General features: G+C 38.6%; 1 protein-coding gene across 6 annotated transcripts in view; it reads right to left on the bottom strand.

Moving 5' to 3' along the window:
* The window catches only part of SHTN1 (shootin 1), a 115,921-nt gene that overhangs the window by 9,272 nt on the left and 85,060 nt on the right, over positions 1 to 21,589 (bottom strand). For 5 of the 6 annotated variants that reach the window (XM_070752632.1, XM_070752634.1, XM_070752638.1 and 2 more), the window contains 4 exons: positions 21,049 to 21,161; positions 19,019 to 19,072; positions 17,876 to 17,996; positions 14,435 to 14,591 (listed from right to left, as the gene is read on the bottom strand). In XM_070752632.1, coding sequence (XP_070608733.1) covers positions 14,435 to 14,591; positions 17,876 to 17,996; positions 19,019 to 19,072; positions 21,049 to 21,161 — 445 coding nt within the window. The remainder of the gene's footprint in view (positions 1 to 14,434; positions 14,592 to 17,875; positions 17,997 to 19,018; positions 19,073 to 21,048; positions 21,162 to 21,589) is intronic. The other variant, XM_070752635.1, reaches the window with a different exon arrangement.

Here is a 21,589-nt window from a genome sequence, read left to right as displayed (position 1 = left end):
ATTATGACTTGGAAGGTGGGCTAAGAATTTCTTTAACAGAATGCTGAATAGCCAAGTATGCTCTGGATTACAGACATTTTTGCATTATTTACCCATTCCTATTGCAAAATTCTAAATATTTTAAAAAATAATTTAAACACCAAGCTAATTTGCATTTCTATTTTGCAGATCTAAAATCACAAACACTGAAAGTGCAAGGATTTTTGGCATTGGTTCCACAAGCCAGGTAGAATAAAGTGACGTGTTTTTATTCGCTTAGAACAATAAAATCTTTCAGTGTGTCATCTAAGTGAAGTCCTGCTGATTTCTATGATGAATTCTGTATTACAGGGAGAAGTTTCTTCAATAAACATGAGAATTTCATGAACAAGAAAAATGTTATTTCTCTTCAGTTAATATTCATGATTCATACTTTACACCCTGCCATCTAACACTAGAGTGTGAGACTAATTAGTTCAGGAACTGGCCTCTGACAGGTCCAGTTAACATTTCCAATCTGCAATTGTTGAGATCCAAATTGTTCAGAGCATTTAGCCTTGCTTTTTTGTTTCTCCTGAAAATGGAGAGAGAAATATGTTTAACGTTATAGTGAATGAAAGTTTGGAAATGACATGACGACAAGGCAGTTATTTTAGAAAATGCTACCTCCAAAATGCTGATTGCCACAACACTATCAAAATGGACAAAGCCATAAATGCCAAGGTCTTTTTTATTTCACTTTGGAGGTAACTATCTTTCAAATCTCAACAGCTGGACTATTTAACACAATCGAGTGAATCAGAGTCTAATTCTTCACTGGGCTCTCCATGGGAGGCCTGCATTAGTGGATGGCAGCCATCCAACAGCTGACACACAGCCAAAGTCTGTGAAGCCTCTGTCATTCAAAATAAAATGGATAACAGAGCAATCATATTTATCACCTTCAAGGACAGGAAAACAGGAGATGAAAGTCTGTCAATAGAACACAGTTTAATGGCAAACTCCAATGATTAATAAGTTGTTTGTTCCAGCACAAAATCAGAAATTGCCACTTAGGGTTTCTCTGTTCGTCTTCCTCACAAATACATATATTTTACACAACTGCTATTATTTATTGAGGTAATAATATTATTAAAAAATCATAAAATCTGTCCCAAGGACTTCACTGCTGATTTATTATACTGTATCTTGAACTGAAATTTGGCACAGTTATTGTTGTGCAAAATAGATTTCCAAATTCTATAACGGAGCAACAAAAGCACAACTACCCTATGAAGCCTTGTTACAATGAATAGGATTTGAACAAGACTGGATCAGGGCGAGTTTCAGTCAGTTCTTAATTCTTTCCATAATAGTCTCAGTGGTATTAAACTGCACTGTGCCGCTCCAGATTAACTCTTGGTCCAAATTAAATGATTGCTTTTATGTTAAAAAAGCTACTCCTTATAAGCTATTTTTATTGAAAAACCAAGGGGAAGGGAAACAACGAATTCTCTTTCAATCTGCTGGTCTCTATTGCTATGAATGATCACACAAGCAGCTCTACCTACCATGTATTCACTCTTGTGATCACTAAAAGCCTGCTGCCTTTAATTTTACCTTTTTAACAGTTAACTAAGTACTATACTCCTTTTTGGCAATAGTAGAATTTGTGGTTGCCCTGCTTTTGTCTTGACTCAGAGAGTGTCAAAACAGGCATTTCTTGATTCCAGCAGGATATAAGGTACTAGGGTACACAGATTCCCTCATGAAGTTAACACTGGCAAGAAATCTCATTTCAGTCATCACCAATACCTCAAATCCAACAGCATATTACTACCATAACTGTACATTCCGAGCAGTGAAGGGCTACAATTTTTTTTTACTACCACACTGTGGGTATAGCTTACTTTGTGGATATGGCTTGCCAGCCATGTAACCAGGTGGGAGTGGCTTGACAATCATGTGACCAGGGAGTGGCTTAAAGGCCATGTGACTGGCTTAAAGGTGGCCAACTTGATGTCACTCATGTCAAGGGTTTGGGTTAGGGTGCCTGGCCTCTCCTTGCCTCAAAGTGATATAATTTCCCTATCTATTTACTATTACTGAACATCCAAAATATACTATTTATAATTATACTTGTATATGATTCTAGTAAATTTTGAGAAGGATTGGCTGTGATAAAAGCTGAGCGAAGTTTTTGAAGATTATCCTCTTTTCACCTTTTGGTCAAGTTGTTGGGACCATTTGACTCTACATCTTGTTGGGCCTGCTGGAGAAATTGCAGGGATAAATTGGTCTGCGAAGGGCATGTGCCTGATGAGAGACTTCATGTATAAAGGCAGATGATCGCTTTCCAGGTAAGGAAGGACTTCAAAACTTTTTACATAATGTAGTAAGTCCATAGAGATTAGAATATAATCAATGGTGCTGGTTTTGGACCCTGCCATAAAAGTGATCTCGCCAGGATAATCTCCAGCCCAGGATCTGTTGGCTATACAAAAATTAAGTTTATTCGCCATCTTTGCAAAACAGAGGCCAGCAAAATTTGCTTTCTTGTCTTTGGAGAGTTGTATGAGGGAGGAGTTTGTTCTTATGGGAGCCTCTGCTGGTGGATAATGATGATATTTTGTATATAACGTATAATCATCTGGTCCCAATCTAGCATTGAAATCTCCCCCCAGTAAGACTCTGGCTTTTGGATGGGCCATGTGAAGTTTACTAATATTATGCTCCAACTCCATCCATACTGCAGTGATTTCAGCTTTTCTTACCAATGGCAGAAGATAAACATTAATTATTAAAAGCAGGACTGAGTTTATCTTGAGGCCAGATTCTGTGCCGCAGCAGTGGGAATTCGTCGCAAATGTGTGCCTTCATCATAGCGAGATATGTACATTTTTGTATATTTACAATGGGTCAATTTTGGTTGGTCAGCCAAAAGTCATGAATTTTGTAAGTCATTTGTCTCCAGATGTCCAAGAACCTCAACACCTAGCATGTCTTGTTGACTTGGGTGACGATCAACTTTGGATGGTCAATGAACTACTGTAAGTCAAGGACTATATTTATCACCCAAGAATCTGCTACTAGGATCAAAGAGATACTAAAATGTCTAGTTTCTAAGAATCTGAAATGGTTCTTAGATGTTCTGTTTTCTGTTTGTTTTTTTAATTATTATTATTATTATTATTATATTGATGGTCTTTGACTGTAATAAAGGTCTATTTATTTATTTACTATTTACATATGCCATTTGTGTACATACATATTATACAAAAATATACATTATCTACTATATAAATTGTATGTGCATGTACACATACACACGCACGCACACCTCTTCTAAAATTATACACATTCAACCTCATTTACAGAAATAGGAAAAACATACACAGGGCCCAGAAGGGGAGAAAAGAAAAAAAAATTATACCGGTTCTGCGTACCTGACCGTACCTATAGGAGCCCATCACTGATTCCGGGTTATGCAAATAATGACTAGAGAGCCACAAATAAAAGACTCATTTTTCCCATCTCAGGGATGCCATTTTTGTTCCAAGTAACTACATCTGCATATCATTGATGCATTTAAATAACTGAACAACTTTATATAACACTTTAAATAAAATCAGCCATGTCAACGGTTCCTATTGTGCTAAGAACTGGAATGCTTGTTTGATATTTTAGCTTGAGGGAACAGTCTTGTGAATTCTTATTCCAAGATCACTTGAGCAAGAAAATCTAGAGGTATAATTCTGACTTTTATTTTAAAGCATTTTTATTTTTCTGCGGTAACCCTATGTATTCACTTATTTTGTACTGCAAAGGGCAAGGGGTTTTTTTAAAGGAAGATTCTAAACTTCCAGTTCATCCTGTTGTATCTTTCTAATATGTTGTTAAGTCTAATGGTCCATGTGGAGACTACAGATGGAAAACCTTTGTAGTTGTCTCTTAGACTGGGCTGTTTCCTGCAGTGTCAGTAGATAATTCTGTAGTGCTAAGGTTACAGCTGAGGGAAGGAGAGAAAATCCTTTAATTGTATAAAATCATCAGATTAAGTCTTACCCTGTATGTAGTTTGCTCTGTTAACTTGAATTGTTTACTAAAAGAAAAAAGGAAGGGAAGAAATATACCCTCCTTCCATTTTTGAAAAATGCCATGAATTTTCTTAATTCATTCCAAACAAAACAATCAATTAACTATTAATATTATTTATTGTATCTAATTTTCTCCCAATAACCACACTGTGGGATAGGCTGGGCAGAGATAAGGTGCAGTCCAAAACAGCCAGGGAGCTTTTGTGGTTGAGGATGGATTTCAGACATCAGATTGTTTTATTAAATATTTCAACTTAGTCTTCATTCATTGCTTTTTCATTTTTTTTAGTCTTTCTCTCCCAAACCTCATCCTCTGCAGATAGGAACTATAACTGAAATCAAGTTCAGTAGCATGGCCATTTACATGAATCAATGGAGCTATGCAGGGGTAAAATTCAACAGGTTCAGGAGAACCATAGTGGAAATTTTGAATACTGTAGTTCGGAGAACCAGTAAATACCGTCTCTGGCTGGCCCCAGACTGGGGTGGGAACGGACATTTGCATGCCCTTCCCCCATTAGCGGGGGGTGAATGGTGATTTTGCAGTATCCTTCCATCGGAGTGGGGTGGGAATAAAGATTTTGTGGTATCCTTCTCCTGGAGTAGGGTTGGAATGGAGATTTTGCAGTATCCTTCCCCTGCCACGCCCACCAAGCCACAGAACCGATAGGGAACACTTTTGAATTTTACCCCTGGAGCTATTACTTTTTAAAGAACTTTGAGACATATTCCTAGTTTCACATTTGGTACATAAGTGAAATTTTAAGTGGGTTCCCTGTTGTCTTCAAAGGGGAAGCACTTTAGAATATGCTTTAGAGAAATAAAAATGATCACAGTGTCCTTCAAAACCACTAAAACAGACTCTAGAACAGTATTTCCCAACCTTGGCAACTTGAAGATATTTGGACTTCAACTCCCAGAATTCCCCAGCCAGCAAATGCTGGCTGGGGAATTCTGGGAGTTGAAGTTCAGATATCTCCAAGTTGCCAAGGTTGGGAAACACTGCTCTAGAGAATTGGCAGAAAGGCCAAGGATGGCAGGAAGATATGACAAAGAACAGGCATTGAAAATCTAATCAAAGCAGATCATTGCTGTCTCATAGTTCTATTAGACAACTTAATTACCCGATCTGGTAGACACCTGGAGTAAACATGAACAATTCTGCCTTAGTCTCTTTAGAGATTTCCAAAAAGTAAGAATGCATAATGCTTGTATCAATTCAATATTGGAACTCTTTTTCAGTCTTTTATGTGATCCCTCCCACTGTAGGGCAGAATCTAGAAGAATTTTAACACCCTGGGTAAGTTATTGATTATGATTCTACCTTGCACCAATACATAGAAGACACCCTCTCTTTCCCAAAGAAACCAGGTTGGCAAGGTATTCATTTAGTTTTTCTTTTAAAACCCCAAACATTTCCACAGCTTCATGGTGACACCTCTACCTTTTTTTGGAATAAGTCTTACCTCTTGTCCTTTCTACTGGCAGCAAATAACTTGTTACTGTAGGAATAGTAAAGAAGGCTGTTTATCATCAGCCTTTCTGGAATAACAGCATGTTGCTATTTAATCCCATGCTCCAATGTAGTAATCCTATCATTTTTATTGGATTTAAGTCTGAATAAGGGCAAAAGACTGCCATTAAATCTGACTAGTCCTTGCATTATCTTTTGCTATACATTGCATATTTTAATCCAAATTGGAATTAATTGGAAGGGCCCTATGTATTGCATGGAAAAGCCCTATATAAAAATTGAATAAATAAAATAAATAAATATTCTATGTTTCCACATGTTTTAGTAAACGCATACAGATAGGCCACAGTTCATGATCACAATTAGGACTGAAATTTGCATCGCTATCCAATGTGGTCAGCAACATCATGTGACTCCCTTGCTTAGCAACAGCAATCCTGGAAGTCCCAGTGACTATCAAAATTCCAAATTCATGGGTGATTTAGCGACAAGTGGGAAGAATCACAAGTAAGGAATGTGGGAGCGATATTGGGGATGGGGGAGGGCCCAGGAGGCCTGGGACAGTATGTGTGCATGTTGGGGAGGGTTGCAATCTGGACCAATTTAGGAAGGCTGAGAAAAGCATACCTTTGTCTAAAGGAGTTAGTTAGTTAGTTAGTTAGTTAGTTAGTTAGTTAGTTAGTTAGTTAGTTAGTTAGTTAGTTTTCATTCATTCATTCATTCATTCATTCATTCATTCATTCATTCATTCATTTATTGAATTTGTATGCCATCCCTCTCCATAGACTCGGGGTGGCTAACAACAATAGTACAAAACAGCATGTAAATCCAATACTAAAACAGTTAAAAAACCCTTATTTGTAAAACCAAACATACAAACAAACAAACAAACAAACATACCATGCATAAATTATAAAGGCCTAGGGGGAAAGAATATCTCAGTTCCCCCATGCCTGACGGCAGAGGTGGGTTTTAAGGAGCTTACAAAAGGCGAGGAGGGTGGGGGCAACTCTGATATCCGGGGGGAGCTGGTTCCAGAGGGCCGGGGCCGCCACAGAGAAGGCTCTTCCCCTGGGGCCCGCCAAACGACATTGTTTTATTGACGGGACCCGGAGAAGGCCCACTCTGTGGGACCTAACCAGTCGCTGGGATTCGTGCGGCAGAAGGCGGTCTCGGAGATACCCTGGTCCTGATATGCTGGGTTCTAGGGCTGCAACTATCCAAGCCTGACCCACTAATACAGTGGAAAATAACCACCTTCTGGGAAACCACAGTCTTCCTAGCTCAGATCTAGTCACCCTCATACTTTGCACATACTTTGCTGTCCTGTACTCCACCACCTGAGCTGACCTTTGCTGCCTTCTTTCTGCCACCTCCAATGAAATATGCCCAGTCTGGTTCTTTGGGAGTCAGCTGCTGGCCACATAAAGCCATATTTCCAAGATTTGGCAATGGCCATGTGTGACCTGAAGAAGAAAGCTTTGGGTGGTCAGCAACTGCCTTACAAAGCAGGCCAGCTGGGCACGCTTGGTCACTAGAAGGAGAAAGAAGACAGCAAAGGTCAGCTAAAGCATCAGGGCAGAATTTAAATATGGGCTAAAAGGACATAAGTGTTTAAATATTTAAATATGGGCTAAAAGGACATAAGTGTTTAAATATTTAAATATGGGTTAAAAGGACATAAGTGTGTGTATGCGGGGGAGATGAGCGGCCAAGTGCTTGAGTTTTGATCACATGATCATAGGGACACTGCAACAGCTGTAATGTTGAGAACCAATCATAAGTCCCTTCTTTCAGCACTGCTGTGATTTTAGTCACAGTCCTAAGTCAAGGAGTATACGTAGTTTTGTTCTTTTTTGTTTGCTTGTTTGGTTTAAACAGCAGCCATTGTAATGTTGAATGGGACTCAGGCTCATGAGGTGGGGTATTTCTTTCCATCTGCCAACATCTCATCTTTAATGTAAAACAACCATACCAAAAAAAAAGGAATTATATAACATAAAAACCTCAGCGGATGGCAAATCTTTGTTGAACAATCCGCTTGAAAGCTTGACTCAGGTTTTGTTAAAAAGGAAATTCTATCCTATTGTGGGAAGAAGTTTGCTTATTGCTCTTATAAATTATAACATTTTGAAGTGCCACATATTTATTGCAAATCGCCTATACCAAAAGGAGATATCTTAGTTTAATGGAATACAGTGATCTCTCGATTTTCGCGATCTCGTTCTTCGCGAAACGCTATATCGCGATTTTTCCCACCCGATGACATCACTCTCTTCCTTCCTTTCTCATCTTTCTTTCTCTCTCTCTTTCTCTCTCTTGCTTCTTCCTCTCTCACACTCTCTTCCTCCCTCTCTCATCTCTTTCTTTCCTTCTCTCTCTTTCTCTATCTCTCCCCCTCTTGCTGGTGGGTGGCGGGCGGGTGGCGGGCGGGCGAGCAGGGGCATCAGCGAGGAAGACCCAGGGAAGGTTCCTTCGGCCGCCCAGCAGCTGATTTTCTCGGCAGCGCAGCGAGGAGCCGAATCGGGGTTTCCCCTTTGCGTGGGCGGCGGGGAAACCCCGATCTTCGTCTGCTCGCTGCTGCTGCGCTGCCGAGCAGATCAGCTGCTGGGCGGCCGCAGCAGCAGCGAGCAGATGAAGATCGGGGTTTCCCCGCTGCCCACGCAAAGGGGAAACCCCGATTCGGCTCCTCGCTGCGCTGCCGAGCAGATCAGCTGCTGGGCGGCCGAAGGAACCTTCCCTGGGTCTTCCCTGCCGCCCACGCAAACTCCACCATCTGCGCATGAAAAGGGCGCGCATGCGCAGATGGTGTTTTTACTTCCGCAACCCTACATCGCGAAAAATCGATTATCGCGAGGGGTCTTGGAACGGAACCCTCGCGATAATCGAGGGATCACTGTACTACCACCCATTTGTATAATGAATAGTTCACAAAAGCAACCCTCTCTATTTAATCAACCACAAAACATGTTCACAGCACTTAGCAATAGCACTTTGATTTATATACCGCTTCACAGTGCTTTACAGCCCTCTCTAAGTGGTTTACAGAGTCAACATATTGCCCCCAATAATCTGGGTCCTCATTTTACTGACTTTGGAAAGATGGAAGGCTGAGTCAACCTCGAGCCAGGTGAGATTTGAATGGCCAAATTGCAGGAAGCTTGCGGTCAGCAGAAACAGCCTGCAATACTGCATTATAACCCCTGCGTCTTTTAAACTGGCTCTTAAAGTGATCATAACTTTTTTCTCCTTTTCTCCTTTCCATTTTGTGAAACATTTCTGCCCTATGCAGCTTGAACATTAAGTCATACACCTTGTTTCAGGGAACATTACTGACTTTCAGATTCAAACAGTTACAGGTCCTGAAGTGATTTGAGCCGGGGTGGCGCAGCAGGTAGAATGCTGCACTGCAGGCCATTGAAGCTGACTGTAGATCTGTAGACTGTCAGCAGTTCAAATCTCATCACTGGCTCAAGGTTGACTCAGCCTTCCATCCTTCCGAGGTGGGTAAAATGAGGACCCAGATTGTGGGGGCAATATGCTGGCTCTGTTAAAAAGTGCTATTGCTAACATGTTGTAAGCCACCCTGAACCTAAGGAGAAGGGCGGCATAAAAATTGAATCAATCAATAAATAAAAATAATAAATAAAACAGACAAAGCTAATATTTTAAAATGGAACACAATGGATCCTTAATTTTAAATATCATTATATTATATTAAATTAAATTATTATTAATACTAATACTTAATGCATTAAAATCAAATTTATTTAATCAGTAATATTAATGAATATCACTAATATTTTAATTGTTTATTTAAAAAGTTAGTTATGTGCATTTTTTTATGTTACAGAGGTACTTATGTTAGTGGTTGCTTTAAATCAAATTGGCATAAATCCATAACCTGTTACAAGTAAAGGAAATATATTGGTGACTAATCATTCCTTATCAAAATTACCCTGCATGAGTTAAAAATTATACTTTTCTTACCCCTGTGACCTGAGATGCTTTCACTGGAAATGTAGGAACTTGGGAATTTGTTTACATACAAAATAAATGTTGCCCCATTCAAGTGGAACTTTCTGTAGTCCCTTCTATAGTCATCACTACTCATTCCTGAACAACATAGCAGACTGCCCTAGAAGTAGGCATCTGATGCAACACATTCTTGTTTCATCCATCCAAAGGAGATTATGGATTTTTGGTGAGCTGCTTGCTTTGCTTCCTTTAAAAAGCATCCCACTGAAGAGAGACTAAACTGATCCCTTATAGTTATTAAGAAAGAAAGTCTTGTTTTACTCAAACCCCTCTTAATGAAATAATTGAGCCTATTAGGTAGACTTTGGAACTAGGCAGCTTAAGAGCAGAACATCCAGGTGTTATTGTCCAAAGAAATAAGAGCTACAATTCTTATACTGTATAAATAAATGCTCCCAATCCAAAATAGCAGAGCAACTTCACTAGATTCAAAGCTAGTATTTTTTCTGCCCTTGAAGAACCAATCTCTTTGTCTCCTTTCCTCTCTGCCTCTCTATCTCCTCCATGTCTCTTGTATCATGCATTTTTAGATTGTGATCCTAAAGGCCAGCTTTTCTTTTGTTCTTGATAAAAGTAGTTGGCTTTAGTACAGGAGTGAAGGAGGCAAGTAGTTCACAATTTTTTTATAAAAAACCCAGCTAAAATCATTTTGGATAGATATTGCCTAATGGGTCTTTTTGCCATACTAATTTTATTTTAATCAATCCTGAACAAATGTTCAGTGTTAAGAGCTTTTGTAATATTTCAGAAACCACTACAGGATCAGATATATACTTAGGTGTTTATACAGTACTTGAATATGATTAGGCAAACCCTACATTATTAACTGTAATCTCAAAGGATATGAATTATGACGGGGTTTTTTTAATTTTTGGAAAGCAGATAAAACCCAAAGGTTGGCTCTTGCTGAATAGGCAGGATGTATATTAAACAAAACATCAGGTCTGCTTTTATTGCATCTAACAGCTATGATAGTCAACACAAGATCCTTTTCACAGTCAATTCACCACGCATTCTGGGAGACCTTGGGTCTACAATTATTTCATTTCCTCCCTTGCAAATGTAATTTCCACTTAGTTTCTTAGAATAAAAGGTAGACAAAAAAGGTAGCAGGGATAGCAGAATATACTGATTAACATTATCCGTTCAAAGAGCTAGAAACCTACAGATGAACAATGCTGCAGTTCATAGGAAACAAAAATCAACTCGGATCAGAACGAAATTGCCTTTTATATGGCTCAGAAGTGGTTAAAAATGCAACCATGTCAAATTAAAGAAATTTAATCAGAAAGCTAAAAAAAAAAAGTACAGGAAATTTTTTTTATCAGACACAATGCTGGTGATCTGAAAGGGAGATTTTTTTTTGACATCCAAATTTAGAAGCAAATAAAACAAAACCATAAAGGCAAGTGACAGAGGAAATAACTCCCTTTTCTTCAAATGATAAAAGCATTAGCACGGGATAAAGCAGTGCACGTAAATAGAATTTCCACTTCATTTGTTGAGATTTACCCCTTTGAACTATGAGCTGCAGGCCTTGGAGAAAAGGTGTTCTTTTTTCCACTGATAGCGCAGGAAATCAGAGGTTTAATTAACCATTATTATAACATTTGTCTCACCTATTTCTTTTTTTTCTTTCACTAATAAACTGCCTGACATCCTGGAAAAAAGGACCAAATGAAAACCTGAGAAGAGTTTCTTAAAAGCTGTGAATTGTTATAAAACAAACTGACCCTCGACCGGATCTACCTGAAGTATGTATTCCTGAAGAGGATTAACGCTTTGATGATAAATCAGCACTTTGAAAGAAAATGTACAGTCAGGTAATACCTTGTCCAACCGTACTAGGGATTTATTCAGCTAAACAGATGGAGGCTTCAAAGTGTTGGATTCTCAACAACTTCAACTAGCTCAACAGCCTGAAGCCCACTGATTACGAGTTGTTTCGACAGCTGCGCCTTAAGCTGAGAAAATATTCATCTTCTTGCCAAATGTATGCCGTGTTGCCACCAATGAGATAATATTGCTACTAAACGTCTAATTTCAATTAGAGTCCTTGTATTATTTGGGTTAAGCAACTAACATGGAACATAGAAACATAGAAACATAGAAGATTGACGGCAGAAAAAGACCACATGGTCCACCTAATAATTAATTATTATTAATTTATTAGATTTGTAGGCCACCACTCTCCTAAGAGTAGGGGTGGCTCACAACAATAGTGAACAATATGAACAAATCCAATACTTAAAAACACTATCTAAAAACCCTATCATTAAAAATAACCACACAACCCAATCATACCATACATAGAAACATAGAAGTCTGACGGCAGAAAAAGACCTCATGGTCCATCTAGTCTGCCCTTATACTATTTTCTGTATTTTATCTTAGGATGGATATATGTTTATCCCAGGCATGTTTAAATTCAGTTACTGTGGATTTATCTACCACGCCTGCTGGAAGTTTGTTCCAAGGATCTACTACTCTTTCAGTAAAATAATATTTTCTCATGTTGCTTTTGATCTTTCCCCCAACTAACTTCAGATTGTGTCCCCTTGTTCTTGTGTTCACTTTCCTATTAAAAACACTTCCCTCCTGGACCTTATTTAACCCTTTAATATATTTAAATGTTTCGATCATGTCCCCCCTTTTCCTTCTGTCCTCCAGACTATACAGATTGAGTTCATTAAGTCTTTCCTGATACGTTTTATGCTTAAGACCTTCCATAAACCTTATTAGCAGGGGGATGTATCAGTTTCCCCATGCCTGGTGACATAGGTGGGTTTTCAGCAATTTACAAAAGGCGAGAATGGTGGGGGCAGTTCTAATCTCCGGGGGGGAGTTGATTCCAGAGGGCCGGGGCCGCCACAGAAAAGGCTCTTCCCCTGGGTCCCACCAGACAACATTGTTTAGTCGACGGGACCCGGAAAAGGCCAACTCTATGGGACCCAATCGGCCACTGGGATTCGTGTGTGCCATCTAGTGTGCCCTTATACTATTTCCTACATTTTATCTTATGATAGATATATGTTTACCCCAGGCATGTTTAAATTCAGTTACTGTGGATTTACCAACCACGTCTGCTGGAACTTTATTCCAAGCATCTCACGTTGCTTCTGATCTTTTCCCCAAATAACCTCAGATTGTGCCCCCTTTATCCTGGCAGCTGAACTTGCGATTGTTCTTTCAAAGTTCTATGTCATTCTTAAAGTCAAAAATGAGGAATGCATTTTGAAGCTGGAAAGCTAGTACAAATAGAAGATTTGATGATGATTTGGGATGATTTCAATGTGCCATTTCTGGGGTGGAGACAGTGCAGGAATTCTTGGCTGCCCTGATGACCATGGCCATGTGCCAGATCATTACCAACTAAATCTAGATATCTGGCCACATACTGGATTTAGTATTCATATTGGGGCAGATAAGATATGGTTTGATTCTGGGGAATTCTTCTCAGTGCCTTATTGTGGACCTTGTAAAAATGGATTAAGGGGAGCCAACAGCATCCACACTATCCACTGCTGGAAGATAAAAACAGTAGCCAGGAGAACATTTCTTCAGTTTTGGCTGCTACACCACTTGCAGCCTTACCTGGAATAGATATTCACTCAAGTTCTCATTTAGATTACTGTAATTCATTGTAATTCAATGGGGCTGTTCTTGAAGACCATCAGAAATGTCAACTGGTGTAAAATGCAGCAACAAAGCCAACAATTATGAATACTTTTAAAATGTCTATGTGTGCAGATTTTAGATTTACTTCATCACTATTATGTACTGTACATGTAAACTATCATGAAATATCATTGCCTTGAATAAGACAAAAGTTTCAAAAATATCTAAAATCTAGTACAAAAATAAATAAATTTGTAGCTTGCATATGGGAAGAGGTTCATTCTTTGAGCTTGTGGGTTGGTTTCCAAATGTTTCATTACCAGTCTAGGTAATATCTTTAATGGAGTTTAGGTGGTTATCGGTGTAAAATTGACACTGACATCCCCTAAACTCCACTAAAGATGTTACCTAGACTGGTAATTGTTGTGGTTAGCTCTGGCCCAGCTCCTGCCCCAAGGACTGTGGATGTGGGGGAGACATCCACATGCTGCAGGCCTGTTTTGCCCCTGGTGGAATCTGCTGATGAAGGCTCCTCTGACCAAGAAGACATGAGTGACAGGGAGGAGGAGAGTGGGGCAGACAGCTCAGAAGGACATCAATTATCTAGCTCCTCCTTGGATTCAAAACAAGAGTTAATGATACAGCCACGCATGCGGAGAGTGATGCATAGGCAACAACAACTGAGAGATTATTATCAAAGAAAATGAGGCCACCTGTGGTTGGGTGGGGCTGTGGTAATTAGTGAGGCTGCTATAAATAGAAGCCTGTGGGTTCGGCCATTGTGGAGGATTATCTGATTATGTTTCGTGACTGCTTTACTGACTTTGACCTTTGGTGTGCTGATTTTCCCCCACTTTGAAACTAAACCAGAGCAAAGTGTGTTTCACTTTGCGAAAGAAGAAGAACTGTGAATTGCCTCACAGCTGCAAGCTAAGTATCACAGAACTGATAAGGGACTTGTACAAATTACCAGTTTGTTTGGAGACCAGTGCTCTTTGCTATACCAAAAGAGGGCTTAGTTTAAGTGAATTCTCATTATAAAGAACATTGTTTTGAATTTTCAAACGTGTGTGTGTCTGAAATTTGTACCTGTGAATTTTTGGGAGGAGTCTACCAGAGAGCCCGACACAACAGTAATGAAACATCTGAAACCAACCAAGCTCGAAGAACAAACCTTCACCCTCACAAATAAAATGGTAAACTCTGAAGTATGTAGCATTTGGAGACAACAACCAAAGTTATTACTTACTGAGTGACAACTGCAGAACTTGTGCTTTTGACCATTTTATCCACTCCTGAAGATTTGGAACTGAAGTTTGCTGCTAAATATTTTTTAGTCAATTCCGAATCTGTTCCCAAAACTGGCATAGATTTAGATTCAGATGTAGCCAAAGTTCCAGTTGGATCTGAAATGTATAAGCATCCAGCATGTATGTTGTTCACATAGCTCAAGTCTAAATACCTTTAAATAATGTTTATTTGAGCATAAAATTGTAGATCATTTATATCATTTCTTATGTTTAGATCTCCTGCTAATATATTCCCAGGGAGGCATTGGAAATTTAGCCTTGGGAATAAAATTAATTCAACTATATAATTCACTATTTTTGCTACATTGTATAATTCACTATTCTTGACATATTTATTTTGTCAGACATGTACAAGATAACAGGTATAAGTATAAACATGAATATGAAAACAGGAAATGGAGCATTGAAAGCATTGACCACTTTGTTGATGAAGTTGTATTTTCTACAATTGAGTGTGCAGCGGTTTACCTTCAGTTTGTATCTATTGTTTGCTCGTGTGTTATTGTGGTTGAGGTTGAAGTAGTCACTGACAGGTAGGATGTTTTAGCAGATAATTTTGTATATTACGCTTAGGTCAGACCATAGGCTGTATGTAATGTAGTTGTAGGAGTCCAAGCCCAAAATTTCAACCCTGGTGGCATAAGGTATTCTGTTGTCAGCAGAGTGGAGAACTCTACTGTGACCAACAAAACATGCTTGTAATCAAACAGAACTTTTCCCCAAGGTTCTTCAAAGTTTACCTGCAGCCATATCCTTTGACTATTCCTACTCTTATCAGCAGATATTGCTTTATAAGACTAGCTAATGAAACTCAAATCAATGGGCCACGGGGATCATGTTTTCTACAATATTTTATTAATCTGAACTACATATTCCAATAAAAATTATATGTTGCTCTATAAAAAAAAGAGGCACTATTTTTTTTAAAAAAATTATTAGTTGAAAAAAGTTTGGTTTGATTTCTTCTACATCAATGTATTGTATTGTATTGTATTTATTAGATTTGTATGCCGCCCCTCTCCGAAGACTCGAGGCGGCTAACAACAATAAAAAAGCCAATGTGAACAAATCTAATATTAAGAATAATCTAAAAAAAACCAATTTAAAGAACCAATCATACATACCATGTATAAATTCTATAAGCCTAGGGGGAAGGGAAAATTTCAATTCCCCCATGCCTGATGACAGAGGTGGGTTTTAAGGAGCTTGCGAAAGGCAAGGAGGGTGGGGGCAACTCTGATATCTGGGGGGAGCTGGTTCCAGAGGGTCGGGGCCGCCACAGAGAAGGCTCTTCTCCTGGGTCCCGCCAAACGACATTGTTTAGTCGACGGGACCCGGAGAAGGACAACTCTGTGGGACTTAACCGGTCGCTGGGATTCGTTCATCCAACTACATACAGTTTTCACTTTATCGCTTCATGCTTGCATTTTTGGATATGTATGGTTATGGACCAGGGAAAAGTGGAAGGAGACATGTTTGAATTTATACCTATTATCAGAAAAAAAATCAAAAAACTTATTTCCTGGCTACTTCTTTTTTATTTGCTATTTTCCATGACAACACCTTCCTAAGATGGCTTATAGAAAGAGAGAAGACCTATAGAAAGCAACTGTTCTGCATAGCAATTTGCATAAAACAAAGTTGAAGACGGTGCGGAATGTGGTCACCAAGTTGCTAAATGTGACACCTGGCCCTGAAGATGACATCTTTGAAGAAACTGCACTGGTTTATCAATTGGCTACTTAACTTGATTTGATATTTTGATTATGATGCATAGTAGGACCAGGACATCAACAGATTGCCTATCCCATTAGATTTACAGTCTTGGTTGATTGCTAAGATATTGGGGAAGATCCTGCTAAACATGTTGAGAAATTCTGAATGCTATCTGATAGCTTGCTATTCAGCAGCCCTTTTCTAGAGAAGTGCCCTTTTCTTCTTCCTGAATTGTAGCGTTTTCTATATTACATTAGGGCAGCTACTAAAAACTTATCCTCTCTCCAGTACAAAGGTAGATATATTTTTCCTTTCCCCATCCCTCTACATTTTAATGAATATGTTTAATTGAATATTGGTTTCACAATGCATTAATTACTGTTCTATTATTTATTTTACTTTATAATTAAAAACTGCTTCAAGATGTTTCAGCATGAAGATTTACCAATTAAATAATGCAGGCTTAGTAAGGATTCATGGAAAGGAATTTTACTGATCATTGAAAAGATCTTCTATCCAACTATGAATAGACTATGACATATTTACAAAGAAAGGCTTTTGAAGAGTATCTTAATGTGAGACACATTTGTATAACTCCAAGCAGCTCTTTAATTTACCAATCTGTTGGACTGTTGTTTTAGAAATGTTCTTATCAAGTGTTACAAATATATTGATGTTCCAGGCCATCCTGACATCCCTGTGTTGTTATTAATATGATATCCAACTGTTAATGTATCTGTTCATGTTATGAACTGAAAAAGTTCCTATTAGTTGAAAAAAGTCACAGAGTTTTTATCTCAATGTCCAGAGGAGTAGAACCTCCCTTAATCCAATAGTTTACTAAGCAATATGGTGATGTTAAGAGCGCAACTATTATGAGAACACAAATTACCTAATTTTTTTGCAGTACAAGACGCACTGGATCATAAGACACACATTAGCTCTAGAGGAGGAAAACAGGGAAAAAAAATCTGCTTCTGCCTCCCAGCATCCATCCGATATTCATCTGGCTAGCTTCCATGCAACAAATAGCAAATAGCCTGGTCAGCTATACCACATTATTGCAGCTCCAGCATGTGGCTTGTCAGGGCTCCGCTCCATTGCACCCACCACCAGTCAACTGAGCTGAGCTGCTGCTGCCACCGGGAAGCGCTGGAGCCTTCGCTGATGGTGGGTTGGATCAGCCTTCTGAAATAGTATCAATCAGCTGTTCTAAGCAGTGGAGATTACTGCCGCCTATCACCATTGCCACCATTCGGTGGCTACAATTAGCGGTAATTGGCAGCAATCAACAGCTGTGAACTCCAGCTGATCCGCGGTATTCCAGGAGGCCAATCCAACTTCCTATCAGCTGCTCAGCAGCAAAGGCTCCAGTATTCCCCGGCGGCAGTAGTGATATGGCAGTGGTGAATGCCACTGCACCAGCCCCCCTCCCCCCTGCCACAATATTCTCTCTGTAAGACACAGAGACATCTAGACCCACTTTTTGGGGGGAGGGGATAGTGCATCTTATAGTACAAAAAATACAGTAGCTGGAAATGTGATCAGAACTCTGCCAAGTAATGAGGATTTGCATATTACAGCTTTATAAGTAAAATATGAACAGTGCAATACTATTGAAAATATAACATAATCCAGTTTCAGGTTCTGAAATCATTACTTACTGCTACTATCTTGATCAGTTGTCACTTTTCTGAGCCTCAGAATTCTTTCTAATTCTGTTTCATTTCCGTATGTGTCAAGGGATTTTAAACTTCTGGAACTTGCAGATGTATTCAAAGTCTCCTGCAATAAAATATGTCAATGAAAAATGACCAATATGAGAATCAAAATAACTTAATGGTAATTGTAAATAAACCCCGTACCATCTTTTTCTAAGGTTTCTTTTAAAATTATAAAGCAATTTACATCCTACACATACAGTATATGCAATCTGGATTATTTCTACATACTCCTGAAAATGACTACGGAAAAAAAATGAAAACACAAGATATAATTTTTAAACTTGGCACATCGTTAAAGACTTAAGCAAAACAGCATTTAATTCCCAATATTTCCTCCAATTAAGTTAAATCTCGCATTTTGTTAGTTCTTTGAATTTAACAGAGCAGTCATATTATTAGCAAATCAGCCCTTGCTATTGTGCTCAGGCTACAGATCTAGAAGCAAAGTAAATAGCATAAGCTGTTTTACATCATGCTTGAAATGGAACAAATTAATATCACTTTGTTTACCACAATTATATAGAAGCCAACATAAAATGCATAATTAGCACAATATACATATAAGTATTTTGCTTTATGCGCCCCCCGATCCTATTCTTCCCATCTCACTGTGCTAATGACTAGGCTTGTGACCGTATTAGAAGTTGGTTTTTATAAAGTGCTCTTTTTAGTTCCAGTATAGAAAAGATGTACAAGTAGCAGATTAGATCTTATTATAGCTATTACTAAGATCTTATTCAGTCTACAGGCTGAAGACTTTAGATGGAAAAGGAGTATTATTATTATTATTATTATTATTATTATTATTATTATTATTATTATTATTATTAATTGGATTTGTATGCAGCCCCTCTCCGCAGACTCGGGGCGGTACCCACATTCTTTCTGTAAAAGCTCCACAGAAACTGATGAAATGAAAGAGACACCCACAGATTTTATGATATCTGTCTACATCTTTTTTTTTAACATACAGTATTACAAATATCACCAAAGTTTTACCAGGAAAAAAAATCATTGTTGGCCTCCCTGTCCTCTTTCCATCCCCTTTCCACCCCTGCCCTGCCAGATCCCAGTCCAATTTACCAGTATTCCTTTTAGTTCTTTCACTGCACTTTCGCTGGGTTTGGCCACTTCCAGCTGTAATTAAAAACAAAACATTCATCTAGATAATCTGATTTTGCAGATGCTAAATAAAATCTATCTGTCTGTCTGTCTGTCTATCTATCTATTTGACGTCTATGCCACCCAACCCTTTGGGACTCAGAGCGGCTGACAACAATATAAAAATACAATATACGTAATACAATAGTGGAAGTCAATATTATACTAAACACATTACAATAATAAAAATAAATAAAATCCCATTTTAACCAACAACAATCCAATCAACCAAAACATATATACCTACCCTATCAACATAATTCGGCCATGACAGATGGTAATATTCACAGCCCCCAGGCCTGCCAGCAAAGCCAGGTTTTCACAGCCTTTTGGAAGGCCAGTAGGGTGGGAGCAGTATGGACATTGGGGAGGAGTTGGTTCCATAGAGCCGGGACAGCCACAGAGAAGGTCTTCCCCGTGGCCCCGCTAACCTGCCTTGCTTAGTCAATGGGACCTGGAGAAGGCCAACCATGTCAGATCTTATTGGTCTCTGGGAGGTATGCGGCAGGAGATGGTCCTAAAGATAGCCTGCTCCTAAGCCATGTAGGGCTTTATAGGTGATAACCAACATCTTGAATTGTGACCAGAGACTAACTGGTAGCCAATGCAGCACATGCAGCGTTGGTATTATATGGATGTACACCCATGATGGCTTGCGTGGCTGCATTCTAGACTATCTACAGTCTCTGAATACTCTTCAAGGGTAGCCTCATGTAGAGCTCATTGCAATAATCAAGATGGGAGATGATGACGGCCTGAGTCACTGTACGCAAAACCTCCTGGTCCAAATAAGGCAGCAACTGGTATACCACGCGAACCTGGGCAAAGGTCTCCCTGCCCACAGGCAAGAGATGGTAATCAAGGCTCAGCTGTGGATCCAGAAGGACACCCAAGTTGTGAACCTTGTCTCAGGGGGTCAGAGTTCTTCCCCCCCCCTCAAAAAAAAATATGGATGGACAGATGGGATGGTCCTTTGGAGGAAGTGCTCAGAGCCACTCAGTCTTGTCTGGGTTGAGCTTTAGCCTGTTGGCTCCCATACAGACCCTTACAGCTTCTAGGCACCAGCACATTACATCAACCGCTTCACTGAATTGGCGTGGGGTGGAGATGTATAACTGGGTATACATTAAATATTTGAGAGTCAGAAAGAAAGAAAGAAAGAAAGAAAGAAAGAAAGAAAGAAAGAAAGAAAGAAAGAAAGACCACATCTACAGAAAAATAAAAGCAGGTTTCCACAAGAAAATATCTATTTTGAATGATGAGATTTTGGAATGTACAAGTTATATCTTAAATAGAATAAAGTTGGGCAGAAAGGCAGAAAGAAGAAAATAAGGCAGAAAGTTGGGCAAGGTTGTGTTTGGAATGTTTTTGATTTTTTAAAAAAAGGATGTTCCAATAGCTTGTTCAAGTATGATTATATTTAATTGTAAAAATACAGAGTGAATCACAATGCTGGTGATTTTCATTCTGCCCTGAAACTTAACAACATCAACTTCTTTTCTTCAGAGTCAGTCTAAGAGCAGTTGAAGAGGCTGTGAGACAGGTGACTGACAGAATCCACTTTTTTTTTTAAAGTATCTATAAGGTTTCTAGTTAAACAACCCAAGTCACTAAACTTACATATTTTTGCTACACATAGCTTACAATATATGTGCTAAGAGCTGATTCAGCCAACAGGATCAAAACATTGTATTCTGAGTACTAGAATCTTATTCAAATCTAAAGATTCTTGTATCAGAAAAGGGAACTCAATGAACTAGCCAGTGCTTTCTTAATGTGAATGAGCCAATCTCAATCTAAGCAATGACATAAAACCCTGTCATATTAAAATAGCAGATCAGAGCAGATAGGATATTCATAAAAAGAAAAGTCCAATTATAAAAATATGATCATCAATTTATGTAGAAAGTAACCCTTCTCCATCATTTTAATGTAAATTATTATCTACTAACCTTTGCCCTAAAACGGCTGGTTTGATTAACAGGTCTAAGATGAACTCCTTTTTTAATTCTATCCATCATTTCTTCCACAGCTTGTCTCTTCAAATCAGTTACTTCTCCTGTTCCTAAAATAAAGTAAAAATAAATGTAGCAAGTGTGTCTACTTGCAGATAAGTTTGTGTCCTGTGTTGTTACAAGCCGAGTTTTTTTGACTATACAGTAACTAAAAGTGATCTGGCACTTGTCCTAGGGGATCCTTAAATTTGAATTGAAACTTTAATGGTAAAATTAAAATAATTTGGTGCGTTTGCAGGTTTTAAGATCAACAAAACTAAAGATGTTGGAAAAAAATATGAAGTCAAAAGATAAGTCAAATACGATTGAAGAATAAAATGGGTTTCGAGATTGAGAATAAGATAAAGTATTTGGATATTAGTATGGCAAATATGTATTTTATGTTGTTTCAAAATAATTGCATTAAGATCTGGAACAAAATTAGAAAGACATGAAGAGGGGGAGGAAAACAATTGCCGTTGTTGAGAAGAATTACTGT

Source organism: Erythrolamprus reginae, chromosome 5 (assembly GCF_031021105.1).
Source record: "Erythrolamprus reginae isolate rEryReg1 chromosome 5, rEryReg1.hap1, whole genome shotgun sequence".
Lineage (NCBI taxonomy): Eukaryota > Metazoa > Chordata > Lepidosauria > Squamata > Dipsadidae > Erythrolamprus > Erythrolamprus reginae.
This window is presented reverse-complemented; position numbering and strand designations above follow the sequence as displayed.